The sequence below is a fragment of the Mobula hypostoma genome, chromosome 2, assembly GCF_963921235.1.
Source record: "Mobula hypostoma chromosome 2, sMobHyp1.1, whole genome shotgun sequence".
Lineage (NCBI taxonomy): Eukaryota > Metazoa > Chordata > Chondrichthyes > Myliobatiformes > Myliobatidae > Mobula > Mobula hypostoma.
In genome coordinates this window covers 62,019,831-62,039,891 of record NC_086098.1, presented here as the reverse complement: position 1 = coordinate 62,039,891, position 20,061 = coordinate 62,019,831, and the positions used below count along the sequence as shown (strand labels likewise).

The following is a 20,061-nucleotide window of genomic DNA, read 5'->3' as shown; positions in this document are numbered from 1 at the left end:
TAACAGAGTTGGCTTCCAAAAAGACCCATATTGGACAATCCTCATGATTAATATAATATAACCAGAACGTAAGATTTCGTATGTTAATTGCCCAATAATATAACCTAAAATTGGGTAGAGCAAGGCCTCAATTCTTTTTAATTTTTTGAAGGTGGGCTTTATTTAATCGGGGTTTTCTGTTCTTCCATATATAGGAAGGAAGAATCAAAAAAAGACTTAGGAATAAAAACAGGTACAGCTTGAAAAAGATATATAATTTAGGTAAAATATTCATTTTAATAGAATTATTTCAACCAATCAATGATAAAGAGAGAGGCAACCAATTAGAAAGTGTCTTTTTCACATAATTCATTAAGGTTAGAAATTTTTCTTTGAATAGGTCTTTATAATTCTTAGTGATTGTTACACCCAAATATGTAAATTGTTTTCTTACAATTTTAAAAGGAAGGTTAATATCAGTTGGTATCAAATTATTTAAAGAAAACAATTCATTCTTATGTAAATTCAATTTATATCCTGAAAACTGACTAAAATTAGTCAGTAAAAGAAACATAGAAGGTAAAGAAGTTGTAACATTAGATATAAAAAGCAATAGGTCATCAGCATAAAGTGAAACTTTATGAATAGTACCTTTCCTTAAGATACCGGTGATATCTTTAGACTCTCGAAAGGCAATTGCTAAAGGTTCTAATTCCAATTCAAAAAGCAAAGGGCTCAACGGACATCCTTGTCTGGTTCCACGCTTGAGTTTAATTGGTTTAGAATTCTGGAAGTTAGTAAGGACCCGAGCGGAGGGAGATAAGTAAAGTAATTTAATCCAAAGAATAAAATGGGGCCCAAAATTAAATTTTTCTAAGGTTTTAAATAGGTAATTCTATTCAATTCGATCAAAAGCCTTCTCTGCATCCAGAGAAATCACACATTACGATATTATCATTTGGGACGCTTTTAAGGCATATATAAGAGGACAAATTATCTCCTATACTGCATATATTAAGAAAAAAGCTAATAAAGTGATTTGACAACTGACCATTTTGAAATAAATGACACTTTTAGAGAATTTTATTCAAAACTGTATAGTTCTGATTTTGTTAAAGGTATCAGCAATCAACTTCAATGTTTCATTGAAAATGAAGATTTGGAGGATGCAGTCATCAAAAGCATTGTATGAAGGCAGTCCATTATCTGCACTGATTTTGTTCATTTACAGTCAATCAAAAGAATACTGCCATATACACTGATGAATTCCTCCATCGATAACTATCATGAACTAAAAACGTATATAATAGTGTTCTAATTTGTTCCAAATCTCATTTAAGTACATAATTTGCTACTCAATTTGTCTTTTTAAAATACCCTTTTAACTATTTCCATGAAACTTTGACTAATTGAGACAGCCGCTTAATTGGGCTGAAATGTACTGGTCCCGATGTGTTCCAGTTAGCCAGAATCCACTATAATTCAAACGTCTGTGAACTAAACTGAAGTTAAAAGATGTGGGTGAGGTGGTGGATGGTTATGCCTTTCATGGCTATGCCATACAGTCTTGCAATATGCTCTGCAATAAAGAGTTCCAAATAGCTGAATCATTATTCCTGCTAAAATTCTTGTTTTTATTGCTGTGAGAGCTTTTGTTTGTTGCATGTCAAGAATGCATTTTATCCTATTGTCACTGATTGCGACGAGCCCACTGGCTATTAGTGACAGCATTGACAGTGGTTGTTTACGGGTGAGCCTCCTCCAGTGCATTAAAGAGAAGCTTTGGGAAGATTTATTTAAACATAATATGCTAACAATGTTAAACCAAATGTGCAGATTGTAAATATGACCTCAAAAGTGCTGAACATCTACAAATCTCTATGGTTTCTCTTCAGTTCATAAAATGTATAGATTAGATTAGATTATGAGAACACTCAGTTCTCTTTTATTGTCATTTAGAAATGCATACATGCATTAAGAAATGATACAAAGTTTCTCCGGAGTGATATCACAGAAAACAGGACAGACCAAAGACTAACACTGACAGAAACACATAATTATAACATATAGTTACAGCAGTGCAAAACAATACCATAATTTGATGAAGAACAGACCATGGGCACAGTAAAAAAAAAGTCTCAAAGTCCCGAGTCGATCGATTCCCAAGTCCCCAATAGCAGGAGGCAAAAGGGAGAATCTCCCTGCCATAAACCTCCAGGCACCGTCAACTTGCCGATACCTTGGAAGCAGCCGACCACAGCCAACACTGAGTCCATCCGTCCGAAAACTTCAAGCTTCCGACCAGCCTCTCTGATACAGCCTCCCAAGCGCCATCCTCTGCCGAGTGCCTCCGACCTCTCCCCAGCCGCTGAAACATGCAAAGCCAAGGATTTCGAGGCCTTCAGCTCCGGAGATTCCGGTTACCACACAGTAGCAGCGGCGGTGAAGCGGGCATTTCAGAAATTTTCCAGATGTTCCTCTGTGCTCTCACGTCTGTCTCCATCAAATCAGAATTGTGCACGGTCCCTTACTTGACAGATAACAGATATCATCACCGAAGTGGTCGTGCGCGCTGCCATCAGCAGAATGATACCTACGTTATCCATAATCAACCTTGTAAAGCTGATGGTCAATTACCTCCTTGAACTTTTCACATTAAGAGGGATGGTTTTACTCTGTCGTGGGTGATGGCCCTTCTTCTCAAGCAGTTCTGTGGAACAGACAATGACTTGTTCCCTTTCCGCTATGTTTTGATGTGCTCATGAAGGACTCCCAGATTCTGTCAGGAGGGCAGCTGAATGTGTAGTTTGGGCATTCGGTCATAGCTTATGCTGGGCTTCAATGTACGCTCAACAAAGAGATTTGAAATTCTCATTATCGTGCTGAAAACCGTCCTCCATTTTGAGCGGTGGGGGGCCAGTGTTCCCCTGATCAGTAAATTGCTACACATTATCAAGGTGGCTTTGAGAATATTCTTGAACCTTTTCTACAAGTATGTGAAGAGCAAGAGGATAAGCCATAAGAGAATAGGACCAATCAAGTGTGACAGTGGAAAAGTGTGTATGGAACTGGAGGAGATAGCAGAGGTACTTAATGAGTACCTTGCTTCAGGACTTCAACTACTGCACAGAGTCTTGCCATCTTCAGAAGTTTTCGGATGACTCTGCCATAGTTGGATGCATCAGCAAGGGAGATGAGGCTGAGTACAGGGCTACGGTAGGAAACTTTGTCACATGGTGTGAGCAGAATTATCTGCAGCTTAATGTGAAAAAGACTAAGGAGCTGGTGGTAGACCTGAGGAGAGCTAATGTACCGGTGACCCTTGTTTCCATCCAGGGGGTCAGTGTGGACATGGTGGAGGATTACAAATACCTGGGGATACGAATTGACAATAAACTGGACTGGTCAAAGAACACTGAGGCTGTCTACAAGAAGGGTCAGAGCCGTCTCTATTTCCTGAGGAGAATGAGGTCCTTTAACATCTGCCGGATGATGCTGAGGATGTTCTACGAGTCTGCGGTGGCCAGTGCGATCATGTTTGCTGTTGTGTGCTGGGGCAGCAGGCTGAGGGTGGCAGACACCAACAAAATCAACAAACTCATTCGTAAGGCCAGTGATGTTGTGGGGATGGAACTGGACTCTCTCATGGTGGTGTCTGAAAAGAGGATGCTGTCCAAGTTGCATGCCATCTTGGTCAATGTCTCCCATCCACTACATAATGTACTGGGTGGGCACAGGAGTACATTCAGCCAGAGACTCATTCCACCGAGATGCAGCACAGAGCATCATAGGAAGTCATTCCTGCCTGTGGCCATCAAACTTTACAACTCCTCCCTTGGAGGGTCAGACATCCTGAGCCAATAGGCTGGTCCTGGACTTATTTCGTAATTTACTGGCATAATTTACATATCACTATTTAACTATTTATGGTTCTATTACTATTTATTACTTATGGAGCAACTGTAACGGAAACCAGTTTCCCCCGGGATTAATAAAGTATGACTATGACTATGACTATTCACTACGGAAAAGGAACTTGGTGGTTGTAGGGATGACTTACAGTGGACCGAAAAGCTTGAGCATGTAGATATTAAGAAAGAGGATGTGCTGGAGCTTTTAGAAAGCATCAAGTTGGATGTCACTGGAACCAGATGAGATGTACCCCAGGCTACTGTGGGAGGCGAGGGAGCAGATTGCTGAGCCTCTGGCGATGATCTTTGCATCATCAATGGGGACTGGAGAGGTTCCAGAGGATTGGAGGGTTGCAGATGTTGTTCTCTTATTCAAGAAAGGGCGTAGAGATAGCTCAGGAAATTATAGACCAGTGTGCCTTACTTGGTAAGTTGATGGAGAAGACCCTGAGGGGCAGGATTTATGAACATTTGGAGAGGCATAATATTATCAGGAATAGTCAGCATGACTTTGTGAAAAGCAGGTAGTACCTTACGAGTCTGATTGAATTTCTTGAGGATGTGACTAAACACGTTGATGAAGGTAGAGCAGTGGATGTAGTGTATATGGCATTTGATAAGGTACCCCATGCAAGGCTTATTGAGAAAGTAAGGAGGCATGGGATCCAAGGCGACACTGCTTTGTTGATCCAGAGCTGACTTGCCCTCAGAAGGCAAAGAGTGGTTATAGACGGGTCATATTATTTATGGAGTTGGGTCACCAGTGGTGTATCTCAGGGATCTGCTCTGGGATCCCTACTCTTCATGATTTTTATAAATGACCTGGATGAGGAAGTGGTGGGATGGGTTAGTAAATTTGCTGATGACACAAAGGTTGGGGGTGTTGTGGACAGCGTGGAGGGCTGTCAGAGGTTACAGCGGGACATTGATAGGATGCAAAACTGAGCTGAGAAGTGGCAGATGGAGTTCAACCCAGATAAGTGTGAGGTAGTTCATTTTGGTAGGTCAAATATAATGATAGAATATAATATTAATGATAAGACTCTTGGCAGTGTGGAGGATCAGAGGGATCTTGGGGTCCGAGTCCATAAGACACTTAAAACTGCTGCACAGGCTGACTCTGTGGTTAAGAAAGCATACGGTGCATTGGCCTCCATCAATCATGGGATTGAGTTTAAGAGCCGAGAGGTAATGTTGCAGCTATATAGGACCCTGGTCAGACCCCACTTGGAGTAATGTGCTCAATTCTGGTTGCCTCACTACAGGAAGGATGTGGAAACTATAGAAAGAGTGCAGAGGAGATTTACAAGGATGTTGCCTGGATTGGAGAACATGCCTTATGAGAACACGTTGAGCGAACTCGGCCTTTTCTCCTTTGAGCAGCGGAGGATGAAAGGTGACCTGATAGAGGTGTATAAGATGATGAGAGGCATTGATCTTGTGGATAGTCAGAGGCTTTTTCCCAGGGCTGAAGTGGCTAGCCCGAGAGGGCACAGTTTTAAGGTGCTTGGAAGCGGGTACAGAGGAGATGTCAGGGGTAAGTTTTTTTACGTGGAGAATGGTGAGTGTGTGGATGGGCTGCCAGCAATGGTGGTGGAGGTGGATACGATAGGGTCTTTTAAGAGACTCCTGGACAGGTACATGGAGCTTAGAAAAATAGAGGGCTATGGGTAACCCTAGGTGATTTCTAAGATAAAGACATGTTTGACACAGCTTTGTGGGCTGAAGGGCCTGTATTATGCTGTAGATTTTCTATGCTTCTATGTTTCTGTCCAGATGGTAACCTCTTGTCACGACAGAGTTCAGAATAAAACATCTGTTTCTGGAGTCAGCGGGTAAGGGGGGTGATTGATGTGCCCAAAAGAGGCCACTGAATGTGATTCAGATATTAATACTGCCATATTTGGGCTGGGAGATGAGACAAAGATGTATTTATCTTTCCTGTCACTGGATTTGGAGGATTTTGCATGACAGTGTGAATGGTATCTCCCCATTGCTTTGCTGTGTTTACTGCAGATAATGCATGCAAGAGGGTAAGAAACATTGCTGCCAGATAGATAATGAATTGTAGGGCTAGTCTGTTGTTTTCTCATATATCCAAAAGGTTTGCCAGGCACACTAAAGATGATGATGTCTGCCTTATAGGCTCCCAAGATATAGACATATTTCACTTTTTCCAGGGTCATGTCATGGATCCTTACTGTCTAGGGTTGATACTGCATGATGGAAGCAGGTTGGTGGCAGATATGTAGTACAAGGCTCTTATGCAGTTATATTTCAGAGAAAGAGTCAATAATATCTTGAATTAGAATATAGAACAGTACAGAACAGTACAGTACAGCCTTCAGCCCATGATGGCGTGTCAATCTCTTAACCTACTCCAAGATCAGTCTGGCCCTTCCCTCCCACATAGCCCTCAATTTCTTTTTCACCCATGTGCCTCCAAATGTGTGTCAAATGCACAATTGAAGCACGTTGTCTGAGGCTGAAGTTAGCTTGGTTCTGTATTGGAAGCAACATAAACTGGATCATTTCTCAGCTGTAAATTTAATGCACTCCTTTGGGGAACATAAGTATTCCCTTGATACTGTTTCTGATGCAGATATATTGGTAATGATCGTGGCTTGCACGCATCATGTAGCAGCTGCAAGATGGAGATGAATTTCTGCATGCAGCCACATTTGAAGAAGGTTGCTCACAACTTTAAATATTTATTGGGGTGAAAAGGAGTCACTTATGGTTGTGATGATGCTCCCTGCATTCCTCTTGGAATGGAGATCTGATGAACATAATAAAGTCTTATAGCATAGAAAGAGTCCCTTCAGCCCATCAGGTCCATGTTGATCGACAAACATTCATATATACTAATCCTATTCTCCCCATCTTCCAATCTGCCACACAAGCCTTAGGGCTTGCTTACAGTCTAGAGCCAATTTACAGTGGCAAATTATCCTACCTATTTGCATACCTCTGGGATAAAGGAGGAAACCAGAGTCCCCAGAAGAACAGGGAGAACATGCAAACTCCATGCACCCAGCACTGGAATTCATGATTAAACCTGGGTCTCTGGAGATTTTCTGTCAGCAACACCACCTGCTGCACCATTGTGCCTCTCAAAACTGCCCCTCTGGTGAATCTCGAACTCATAACTTTTGAATTCCTTTTCAATCACCAATTGAAATCCTCTCCATTGCACCACGGAGCCCAGAATCCTGTTCAAAGTGAACCGAGATAGGCAAACCACAAATGATCAGTACAGTGTTTACTTACAGGTCTGGGTACATGTGGGCTTAGATTGCCCCATTACTGAGGAACTGTGAAAGGGGCAGAACTTTGTGTAATCATCAGCAGATTTCCAACTCCTATAATGTTGGAAAATGGTGAGATTAGTTTTGTGTAGAGCAGCAAGAAGATAAGTGATCTGGTGTAAGGGATAAATAAAAAGCAGAATGTTGGGCAAATGTTTCTGCTCTTGGTATAAAAGAGATGCAGATGCAGCTCAGCCGATCACAGAAACTAGCCTCCCCTTTGCAGATTCTGTCTGCACTTCTCAACACCCTACTAAAGCAGCCAACATTATCAAAAAACCCAACCACCCCAATCATTCTCTTGTCTTCCCCCTTCCCATTGGGTAGTAGATACAAGAACCTGTCCCACAGTTATAAGACTATTGAATGGTCTCTTTGTATGACATGATGGACTCTTGACCTCATCGTGTACTTTGTTGTGGCCTTGCACTTTATTTATTGCCTGAATGTACTTTCTCTGTAACTGTATTACTTCAATGCCCTGATGTGACAAAGTGATCTGCATGGAAGATATGCAAAGCAAAGTTTTTCAATGTGCCTCAGTACATGTGACAACAATAAACCATTTCTTTATAGTCGCCTGTGTGGTCTCGTGCCTCTGCTGAAAAAGACAATCTAATCACTTCTTCGAACATTTGAGTCTGGACAGAGAACTCCTCTAACCCAACAATTTCTTCCACCAAATATACTCAAAAGAAAAAATACCACACAAATGTGAAATATATAAAACAAAATTATAAATGGAAAGATGAATGATGAGTGAGTAACCAGTACCAACAAGATATCATAGACCTAAAGCATTAACATTGTTTCTCTCTCCTCAAGTGCTGCTTAACCAGCATTTTCTGTTTCATAAACTTCTCAGTTTTTATTTCAGACATATAGTGTCTGCAATGTTTTGCCTCTGGCTGAATTTCCTTGTTCATTATTTATTTTGTATTTTCAGAGAGGTGGGTTGCTTTCAAAATGTTTAAAAGCAATTTGATTGTAGGCTGCACAACTTTGGACTCAAGATGAAGTAATTTTCTAAAATTACATCAGCTGTATTGTACTTGCTCTCCTTCGACATTCAGTGACGTGAACCACTTGGTATGAAATGGTAACGTCATTTCTTGTGAAGTGAATTTCGTCTGAGAGACACTGATGCACACTACTATTGTTGCTGTTGATTTCCCATTGTTAATGGTTTCACATTTAGAAGGGAATTGGGTGACCTTGCTGAACCTAATGGTATTTTAATTGTCAAAATTGAGAAACCTTTTGAGTTGTTTGTTTATAAACACGTTAATAGTTTCCTTGGCATAACTACTTCATAAAGACTGAGCAAGCAATGGAGAGGATTATATTGACATGAATCAGTGCTTAGATTTAATACTAGAAGAATGGAAGACATTACTTCCAAAGCTTTAAGAGGCTTTCATAATGGAATTAGGGTTTGGACAAACAGAGACAAAGGAATAAAACACTGCAGTGCTGGAACTCTGAAATAAAACAGAAAATGTTTCATATAAACGGCAGATCAGGTAACATCAGTTTAGAGTGGGGGTTCCCAAGCTCAGGTTCGTAGACCCCTTGCTTAATGGTATTGGTCCATGGCTTAAAAAAGGTTGGGAACCCCTGGATTAGGGAGAAACAGAGTTAATGTTTTTTTTTGTTAACTGAGAAAACTTAGAAATGTAAAATACTGTCCATTGTGGAGAAGGTGGGGATTGCTGGGGTTGGTGGGAACGATGGTTTGAGAGCCCTTGATTTCTTCTTGAAATGTTGAATCCATGTCTCTTCTCAGAGATCTGTAGTGTGTTTCCAGCATTTTCTACTTTTATTTCACCTTTCCTACGTAGAGATTTCAAACTTGCATGCAGTTTGTAAAATCTGATATACTAGTTGTGTAATCTGAGTGACTGGGAATTATCTTCAGCAACTGAAAAAAATAAATTAAAGCATTACAATAGTACATGAAATTGTGTCACAAACAATTGTTGCCAAACCAGTTTGGGCAAAATTTCCCATTTGAAAACAACACCTGAAGTACAGGTTTTGCATTTTTAAAGACATTCGATTACTTAGTTTACTTAGAACATAGAACATGGAATAGTACAGCACATTACAGGCCCTTCGGCCCACAATATTGTGCTGACCCTTAAACCCTGCCTCCCATATAACCCCCCCCCACCTTAAATTCCTCCATATACCTGTCTAGTAGTCTCTTAAACTTCACTAGTGTATCTGCCTCCACCACTGACTCAGGCAGTGCATTCCACGCACCAACCACTCTCTGAGTAAAAAACCTTCCTCTAATATCCACCTTGAACTTCCCACTCCTTACCTTAAAGCCATGTCCTCTTGTATTGAGCAGTGGTGTCCTGGGGAAGAGGCGCTGGCTGTCCACTCTATCTATTCCTCTTAATATCTTGTACACCTCTATCATGTCTCCTCTCATCCTCCTTCTCTCCAAAGAGTAAAGCCCGAGCTCCCTTAATCTCTGATCATAATCCATACTCTCTAAACCAGGCAGCATTCTGGTAAATCTCCAATTCTTCCAATGCTTGAAATCTCCCTTTCCAATGCTTCCACATCCTTCCTATAGTGAGGCGACCAGAACTGGACACAATACTCCAAGTGTGGCCTAACCAGAGTTTTATAGAGCTGCATCATTACATTGCAACTCTTAAGCTCTATCCCCTGACTTATGAAAGCTAACACCCCATAAGCTTTCTTAACTACCCTATCTACCTGTGAGGCAACTTTCAGGAATCTGTGGACATGTACCCCCAGATCCCTCTGCTCGTCCACACTACCAAGTATCCTGCCATTTACTTTGTACTCTGCCTTAGAATTTGTCCTTCCAAAGTATACCACCTCACACTTCTCCGGGTTGAACTCCATCTGCCACTTCTCAGCCCACTTCTGCATCCTATCAATGTCTCCCTGTAATCTTTGACAATCCTCTACACTAACTACAACACCCCCAACCTTTGTGTCATTTGCAAACTTGCCAACCTACCCTTCTACCCCCACATCCAGGTCGTTAATAAAAATCACAAAAAGTAGAGGTCCCAGAACAGATCCTTGTGAGACACCACTAGTCACAACCCTCCAATCTGAATGTACTCCCTCCACTACGACCCTCTGCCTTCTGCAGGCAAGCCAATTCTGAATCCACTTGGCCAAACTTCCCTGGATCCCATGCCTTCTGACTTTCTGGATAAGCCTACCATGTGGAACCTTGTCAAATGCCTTACTAAAATCCATGTAGATCAAATCCACTGCACTACCCTCATCTATATGCCTGGTCACCTCCTCAAAGAACTCTATCAGGCTTGTTAGACATGATCTACCCTTCACAAAGCATGCTGACTGTCCCTGATCAGACCATGGTTCTCTAAATGCCCATAGATCCTATCTCTAAAGAATCTTTTCCAACAGCTTTCCCACCACAGAAGTAAGGCTCACTGGTCTATAATTACCCAGACTATCCCTACTATCTTTTTTGAACAAGGGGACAGCATTCGTCTCCCTCCAATCCTCCGGTACCATTCCTGTGGACAATGAGGAGATAAAGGTCCTAGCCAGAGGCTCAGCAATCTCTTCCCTCGCCTCGTGGAGCAGCCTGGGGAATATTCCGTCAGGCCCCGGGGACTTATCTGTCCTAATGTATTTTAACAACTCCAACACCTCCTCTCCCTTAATATCAACATGCTCCAGAACATCAACCTCACTCATATTGTCCTCACCATCATCAAGTTCCCTCTCATTGGTGAATACCGAAGAGAAGTATTTATTGAGGACCTCGCTCACTTCCACAGCCTCCAGGCACATCTTCCCACCTTTATCTCTAATCGGGCCTATCTCCACTCCTGTCATCCTTTTATTCTTCACATAATTAAAGAATGTCTTGGGGTTTTCCTTTACCTTACTTGCCAAGGCCTTCTCATGCCCCCTTCTTGCTCTTCTCAGCCCCTTCTTAAGCTCCTTTCTTGCTTCCCTATATTCCTCAATAGACCCATCTGATCCTTGCTTTCTAAACCTCATGTACGCTGCCTTCTTCCACCTGACTAGATTTTCCACCTCACTTGTCACCCATGGTTCCTTCACCCTACCATTTATTATCTTCCTCACCAGGACAAATTTATCCCTAACATCCTGCAAGAGATCTCTAAACATCGACCACATGTCCATAGTACATTTCCCTGCAAAAACATCATCCCAATTCACACCCGCAAATTCTAACCTTATAGCCTCATAATTTGCCCTTCCCCAATTAAAAATTTTCCTGTCCGCTCTGATTCTATCCTTTTCCATGATAATGCTAAAAGCCAGGGAGCGGTGGTCACTGTCCTCCAGATGCTCACCCACTGAGAGATCAGTGACCTGACCCGGTTCATTACCTAGTACTAGATCTAGTATGGCATTCCCCCGGTCGGCCTGTTTACATACTGAACAAAACTCACTTGTCTGCTTCAAAACTTATGGGTATTGGGGGATTTTAATTCTAGAAGGTGTAAATAGTCTCTTCTAACTTTCCTTTACATCCTTTACAGTAAGAGAGCCGTTTTAGTGCTACAGAATGAGCCTCTTTATCCCCAACGCCGTTCCTACACCAGTGAAGATGAAGCCTGGAAATCATTTCTGGAAAATCCCCTGACTGCCGCCACTAAGGCTATGATGAGCATCAATGGGGATGACGATAGTGCTGCGGCTTTGGGCTTACTATATGATTACTACAAGGTATGTGAATATAGTGCACGAATGTACTCCACATTAACGCCTGCAAATGACGGGGATGCCATGATTTTAATAGTGATGCTCAAGTAATCCAGTGGTACTGTCGCTACTCATGGTCTGATCTGGCCTTGATAGCTATTGTTTTCAGTTATACACCATCCACCATAAGTGACCTCAAGTGGGTGTGCTGCCTTTGATATTTATCAGTTGATGTTTGCAAATTTAACAATCATTAAGGGAATAGTCTTTTTCCTCTCTATTTAGTACCAAGACAGCTGCCAAGCTCAGGGAAACTCCTGACTGCCTAGACCCATTGGTTATGAATTGATTTGCTTGACAACTAAGTACAATAAAAGTAGAAACCTTTGAAAACTCTTGGGCCCTGATAACAAATAGAAGGACATTCAATGAGATCTACTGATATCTGACTTAACTCCATATACTACATTTTCCTCGAGCTCCTTGACGCCTTATGATGGAAAATATATTGTTCTATCGTCAATTATTATCTGTGGAAGAGGGTTCCAAATTTTTACCAAGCTTTGCATGTGCAAGTGTTTCCTAGGTACGGTTCTAGTTTTTAAGTCTCCACCACAACTAGGCTCCCTAATCAGTGAAGATGTTTCTTTGCCCCATCATTTTTGTTCATAGTTTTTTAAAGATCACCCATTAGTCTTCTAACCGTTGGGGTATATGACCTCAGGTTCTCTTCTTCGCATTTTTAATTTCACTGCTTTTAGTGTAGATCTGCACTTTCTCTAAGGCTTTCCCAATTGATGCCCATTCTGCTCTTAGTAACCTAGGTGTGATCTAACTAGAACATGTACAGTTGTAGAATAATGTCTCTTTGTTTATACACTGAACCTCTAGATATTCAGGCTAGCATTCTTCTCAGTTTATTATCTGTACTTGTCCGTAACTTATCCATAACATCATAACACTTATTTTGTACTTAAAAAACATATATGCATACACACACACAAACACGTTAGATTGGCACTTGCCATTATCTACATTCATTGTACTAAGCAACTCATTGCATTCCCTTACAACCCATTGATTCCACTAATGATTTTCCACATTGCATTAGTGGAGTATTTGGGAAGCTGTTAAACAGAGCCCATTTACTTGTTGTCCAGTAGCAGCAACAGCCTCGTCTGTGGTCCACCATCCCTCTACCCTTATCTGCTTTCCCAAGGCTTCATGGTGGCTACACTGTTTCAATGACTCCATCACTGTGCGCTTCTCTCCTCTGGAATGTGCCAGTTGACAACATTTGCTTGAGGACATTTTCTAGCACTGGAAGGCCTACAAGTTTAGGCAGATCGACTGAGTTGATCATCTTCCAGAAGCAGTTGATGTTTGTCTTCTATCCCTGGGAGCAGCTCATAGATCACATAGTTGTGCAGCTGCTCACGATGAACCTCAAAAGGACCACCATGTCCCTTTCCAGATCTTCTTGGCAAACACACAGTTTGCAAGGTGCTAGATGATAGTACCTGTACACGACACTAAATGATTCGTGCACAGAAACGCAAGTTTCTCTGAACCGCCACTGATGCTGGCTTTCTGTCATTTTATGAAGTACTTGGTTCTGTCATTCTTTGGCTGTAATCCATTTTTCCATGGTTAACATATTGTTGCTTATCTCTAGACTGTTTAAGCAACTCTTCAATTTGGAGTTTTTACTGGTTTTAAATCAGAGTAGAATTAGTACATTTGTGAAGCTGATATGGAATGTAGATGAAGGCAGCTGTCTTGAATTAGATCATATTTCTGTTTAAATAAAATAATTTTAGGTCCTTTAAATTATTATCTTCTGTTTGGTAATAAGAAATGTGAAAGCATTGACAACTGTGTTCCTTGTTCAACTGTAAGTATAAACTGGGGCTGATTAGCATGGGCTATTTGCTGAATGTACAGAAACCACTCATAGAAAATAGCTGTGATCTGATTGATGATGCTAAAGATGCTGTTTACAAAGCACTGAAACAGAAACACCTTTTAAACTTTAGGTGCCCAGGGAGAAGAGGACAATACCACCTGAGAAAAGTTCTAATACTGACACGGAACACAACAAAAGGTAGAAGTGTTATAACTATTGATATGTTCAGCGTGGCAGGAAAAGCTTCTTTGGTCCACTGTGTCTTTCTTGGGCTTTTGAATGCCTAACATATTTATTCATTTCATCATGGCATTCATTTACCATGTCGTTGTCAAAGTAAATCTTTTCATAACTGTTTTCATAACTGTTGGATTATGCTGCTCCTGGAAGCTGTTTCCCCTTGTCTAAATGCTTCATGACTTTCAGTATTTCCATGTTGTAGTTCAAGTGAACTCAGACCGTGACATTTGCTTATCTGTTTATTCTTTGTTGTCCATGAAGACCTGGCCATTTTCCATGAGGCACAGTCAGGTGATTAGCAAGAATCATCGCCCCATTTCATTTCATTTCATTTCTCCCTTTCAAAATCCAAACACTTGGTCCAAACTAGGTCTATAGTTGCTTACATACGGTATATACTGCATCATTCAGTCTCCTTGTATCACACATCAATATAAACCAGCATTGTCAGGAGTTCACAAGGAACTGACACATTCACTTGCTTAATGTCTGCCATGTTGGGGACCCTTTCATGAATCCTGAGCTTGTTGGCTAGGGATAAATTATCTTCCAGTTTAGGTTTAGTGATTTCATTCACTATAATTCTTTATTTTAATGTTTGATACCTCAGGTACATCAAAACTGAGAATGGCAAAAACTGACTGCTCTGTTTCTTATGCTGCAGCAGATATAGTACTGCTAAAAAAAATCATTGGCCATAAAAAAGTCTGTGGAAGATCGCTAAAGGCTTTCTTTAAGTACATTTCTTGTTTCATTCAAAACTTTGAATGGACTGAGAAGGGCTTACAGTAAATTACTTGCTCTCTTTTGAATCAGTACATTTCATGGCTTCTGCACGTCTTGTTATTGCTTTTAAGGCCAGTAAATAGTTGTCCATGCTCTCAACTTGAACAAGTTGGAAAGACTGGTCTGCACAAACGTTTGAATGGAGTTTACAAATGATTACCCAAATTTGACGAAGAAGCCTGTTGTACACTTTCTAGCCAGTTATAAAACAGAATGTGGTCAACAGGAGAGAAAAAACAGTTAACCTGACAGAAGTTCCATGATCTGATATATAAACTCTATTTTTCTCCCTCTGCTGACTTTGCTTGTCCTGCATTTTCTGTTTTATTTCAGACTTACAGCAGTATTTCATTTTTTAATTTTTGCTTTGTGCTGTTGTCTTTTTTTCAATTGTAAAATTTTTACCATTTCTCTCCATTTTGTTTTATTGGCTGAAGATTACTCACACCCATGCATCCTGCTCGTGTTAGAAGGGGAGTACGATCTGGCATGCTGCCTCCTTCACAACCAACATCAATGCTGCTTTATGATCGTCCAGAAGGAGGCACCATTCAAACAGGGTGAGCAGACAACATTAGGCTTTCTCCCCCGTCCCCCCCAAGGAAGCAAAAATTAGTGGGAAGACAGAGGATTGGGAAGTTTTTAAAACCTTACAAAAGGAAACCAAGAAGGTCATTAAGAGGGAAAAGATTAACTATGAAAGGAAGCTGGCAAATAATATCAAAGAGGATACTAAAAGCTTTTTCAAGTATATAAAAAGTAAAAGACAGGTGAGACTAGATATAGGACCGATAGAAAATGATGCTGGAGAAATTGTAATGGGAGATAAAGAGATGGCAGAGGAACTGAATGAGTATTTTGCATCAGTCTTCACTGAGGAAGACATCAGCAGTATACCGGACACTCAAGGGTGGCAGGGAAGAGAAGTGTGCGCAGTCACAATTACGACAGAGAAAGTACTCAGGAAGCTGAATAGTCTAAAAGTAGATAAATCTCCTGGACCAGATGGAATGCACCCTCGTGTTCTGAAGGAAGTAACTGTGGAGATTGCGGAGGCATTAGCGATAATCTTTCAAGAGTAGATAGATTCTGGCATGGTTCCGGAGGACTGGAAGATTGCAAATGTCACTCCGCTATTTAAGAATGGGGCAAGGAAGCAAAAAGGATATTATAGACCTGCTAGCTTGACATCGGTGGTTGGGAAGTTGTTGGAGTCGATTGTCAAGGATGAGGTTATAGAGTACCTGGAGGCATATGACAAGATAGGCAGAACTCAGCATGGATTCCTTAAAGGAAAATCCTGTCTAACAAACCTATTACAATTTTTTGAGGAAATTACCAGTAGGCTAGACAAGGGAGATGCAGTGGATGTTGTATATTTGGATTTTCAGAAGGCCTTTGACAAGGTGCCACACATGAGGCTACTTAACAAGATAAGAGCCCATGGAATTACGGGAAAGTTACATACGTGGATAGAGTGTTGGCTGATTGGCAGGAAACAGAGAGTGGGAATAAAGGGATCCTGTTCTGCTTGGCTGCCGGTTACCAGTGGTTTTCCACAGGGGTCAGTGTTGGGGCCGCTTCTTTTTACATTGTACATCAACGATTTGGATTATTGAATAGATGGCTTTGTGGCTAAGTTTGCTGACGATACGAAGATAGGTGGAGGGGCTGATAGTGCTGAGGAAACGGAGAGTCTGCAGAGAGACTTGGATAGATTGGAAGAATGGGCAGAGATGTGGGAAATGAAGTACAATGTTGGAAAGTGTATGGTTATGCACTTCGGCTGAAAAAATAAACGGGCAGACTATTATTTAAATGGGGAAAGAATTCAAAGTTCTGAGATGCAATGGGACTTGGGAGTCCTCATACAGGATACCCTTAAAGTTAACCTCCAGGTTGAGTCAGTAGTGAAGAAGGCGAATGCAATGTTGGCATTCATTCCTAGAGGAATAGAGTATAGGAGCAGGAATGTGATGTTGAGGCTCTATAAGGCACTGGTGAGACCTCACTTGGAGTACTGTGGGCAGTTTTGGTCTCCTTATTTAAGAAAGGATGTGCTGACGTTGGAGCGGGTACAGAAAAGATTCACTAGAATGATTCCAGGAATGAGAGGGTTAACATATGAGGAACGTTTGTCCGCTCTTGGACTGTATTCCTTGGAGTTTAGAAGAATGAGGGGAGACCTCATAGAAACACTTCGAATGTTGAAAGGCATGGACAGAGTGGATGTGGCAAAGTTGTTTCCCATGATGGGGGAGTCTAGTACGAGAGGGCATGACTTAAGGATTGAAGGCCGCCCATTCAGAACAGAGATGCGAAGAAATTTTTTTTAGTCAAAGGGTGGTGAATCTATGGAATTTGTTGCCACGGGCAGCAGCGGAGGCCAAGTCATTGGGTGTATTTAAGGCAGAGATTGATAGGTATCTGAGTAGCCAGGGCATCAAAGGTTATGGTGAGAAGGCGGGGGAGTGGGACTAAATGGGAGAATGGATCAGCTCATGATAAAATGGTGGAGCAGACTTGATGGGCCGAATGGCCGACCTCTGCTCCTTTGTCTTATGGTCTTATGGTCTTATGGTCTTTCTCTAATATACATTTCCTCTCATAGTGTGGCACTCCATCTGGAAGCCTGATTTGAAATTGAGAAACCTCAATTAAGTTATACAGATTTGACTAAGACTTGAATGAGAAAAATTCCATTTCAGAAGCAAGCAGTCTGCCTCTTGTGTTACTAAGCTACACTGAATCCTGTTAAATACACACAATTCATAAGAATAACAATCGATCTGCTTATAGATGTTACATTAAGCAGTGATTTATGCTATCTAAATATTTCATTATAATATTCCATCTTCCCTTCATTAATTATTCAGAGGGATTGACATTGCAGTTGTCACTTTAGGTTATCTCAATCAGTAGGATGCCTTTGTTGCTTGAAATTATGAATAAACCAAGACTTTAAATGTTATTTCTTGTAGTTTTGATTTTTGTTGTAATTATTGCAGCTCTTTAGGCTTAGTAAGTAAAAACGTCAGCTGCTTTGCCAACATTTTTCATGTTTTTTGTAGTTTGTGCTCTGTATTATAGGATTTATTCCTGATGGAAGGGGCGAATGCAGTTATTGCTTCCTTTTAGAAGTTATGTTATGATTATCACAACATTGTGAAGATCTCAACATTTACATTAATATTGATTTAAAAGATAAGTTAATTTTACCTCTTTTAAAGAAAGAAAAGCACCGGAATGGTAATTTTATTAATAGTAAAATTAGAAGGTCATTAAACACTGGCATTCCTGCTGTGTTCTGATGTAATTGAAGAGTTGAGAGGTTTGGGACTGAAATGTGACATTTGTATTTAGGAAAATGGGAAGTATAAAATCAAATGCAAGGAATGAAGATTAGCCAATTAATGGACTTCTAGGTATTGGCTGAATATTCTACACAATTGTGAAAGTAACTTAATTTTCTTACTAGTGCTTTGTATTTCAAAATTGCATCAAGCACTCACACATTAGTGCCTTTCTGACTAGCCTTCACCTTTGTTCTTAATTTAAAACTTGCATTTGGTAAAGTGGAAAGAATTCATGACAGACCACTCTTTATGATGCTAACTCTGTGTATGCCTTGAAGGGGAATCTAGTCTGGGGATGAGAAGGGGCCACTTCTTCTAATGATTTTGGCCATTGATATTCAGGCAGAAACTGAGGAAATAAGGAACAAATTGAGAATTCAGTTTGATGAGTGGTTTGCAACTTTACCTTTGTGTTATAATCTTTTTGAAAGTGATATTTTCATGTTCAAGGAACTCCATGCCATCTGCAGCAGATCAGCCAGTAATTTCTACAATAGACAGCAGAGTGCAACAGTTGAGAGTTTTACCAGTCAATCTGGTGTTGCCCAGCCACTCCATTGGACATGACAAAGTGAATCAGTTTACAGCACCAGACACCACTGTCACGGTCTCTGTTACAACAATACCACCCCATTCCATCAAAACAGAGTGCCACCCTAATAACTTCACAGTGGGGACATCTCCAGCAACATACTGTGGGGAGCCTCCCGAGCGCATCGTCATCTGTGACCGAAATCTGCACACTGACCACTTCGCCCCGTCTTTGTCTACGCAAAGGAGGACCCCAGACACCACCTTCACAGAGACATTCAAGGAAGGGTCTCAGGAGGTAAACTAATCACTTACTCATTTATTGAGCAACTTTTGGGGTTTTGTTCACTTTCTTATGATAGAATAAATGTCGCTCTTTTAACTCCAGCTGTCCTGAGAACAGGTAGGAAATGATCTGCCAGTAAGGCTCTGGGCATGCAGGAGTAAGCCTGGACTGGCAAATTTTTGCTTTTGCTGAAGCTACTTCACCTTGGGTGGAAAGAGCTGAACCAGAAGACCTTCGCTGTGTTGTTTAAAAACATAAACACAAGGAATTCTGCAGATGCTGGAAATTCAAGCAACACACATCAAACTTGCTGGTGAATGCAGCAGGCCAGGCAGACTGTACCTCTTCCTAGAGATGCTGCCTGGCCTGCTGCGTTCACCAGCAAATTTGATGTGTGTTGCTTCGCTGTGTTGTAATGTTTTCCAGTAAATCACACACATTGTAGCTCTTTAAGTTGAAGGTACCAAAGTACTGTAATCTTTTTAACTGGGTTTACTCGGAGACCAGTCAATTATTAGGTATGAAATTCAACTTTAGCGGTGGTGCAAAATTGAAAATAACAACTCCAGAGCTCAGCAGACAATTTACAACCAGTCTGGCAAAAATGTGAAGTTAAAACTAGGCATTAGCAAGACAAAAAAATTCAGAAGTATAGTGAACTGCAAGTAAAACAAGTAAGAGACTTCAAGAAAAAGTAATTAATTTATGTGCATAAATTATTACATGCAGGTTGTGAATGTAATTTAAATAGTTGTACCGGATCCTGGGTTTTATACATAGCAATAGAAGCATGAAGTCCAGGAAGAAAGAATGACGAACCTTTGTAAACAACTGGTTTGTTCATACACTGTCCTGCCGAAGGGTTTCGGCCCGAAATGTCGACTGTACTTTTTTCCATAGATGCTGCCTGGCCTGCTGAGTTCCTCCAACATTTGGTGTGTGTTGCTTGGTTTGTTCATAGTACAGATAGACTGGATACGCTGATCTGCTGGGCTTGACCCCACACAGCCTGCTAACATAATACAGTCAAAGAAACATAATCTACTTGTAACTG

The 20,061-nt window shown here is 41.0% G+C and overlaps 1 protein-coding gene across 2 annotated transcripts in view; it reads left to right on the top strand.

Moving 5' to 3' along the window:
* grhl1 (grainyhead-like transcription factor 1) overlaps positions 1 to 20,061 on the top strand; it is a 118,623-nt gene that overhangs the window by 25,973 nt on the left and 72,589 nt on the right. For both annotated transcript variants that reach the window (XM_063071267.1, XM_063071258.1), the window contains exons 2-5: positions 11,740 to 11,926; positions 13,939 to 14,006; positions 15,272 to 15,394; positions 18,641 to 19,019. In XM_063071267.1, the coding sequence (XP_062927337.1) occupies positions 11,740 to 11,926; positions 13,939 to 14,006; positions 15,272 to 15,394; positions 18,641 to 19,019 (757 nt within the window). The remainder of the gene's footprint in view (positions 1 to 11,739; positions 11,927 to 13,938; positions 14,007 to 15,271; positions 15,395 to 18,640; positions 19,020 to 20,061) is intronic.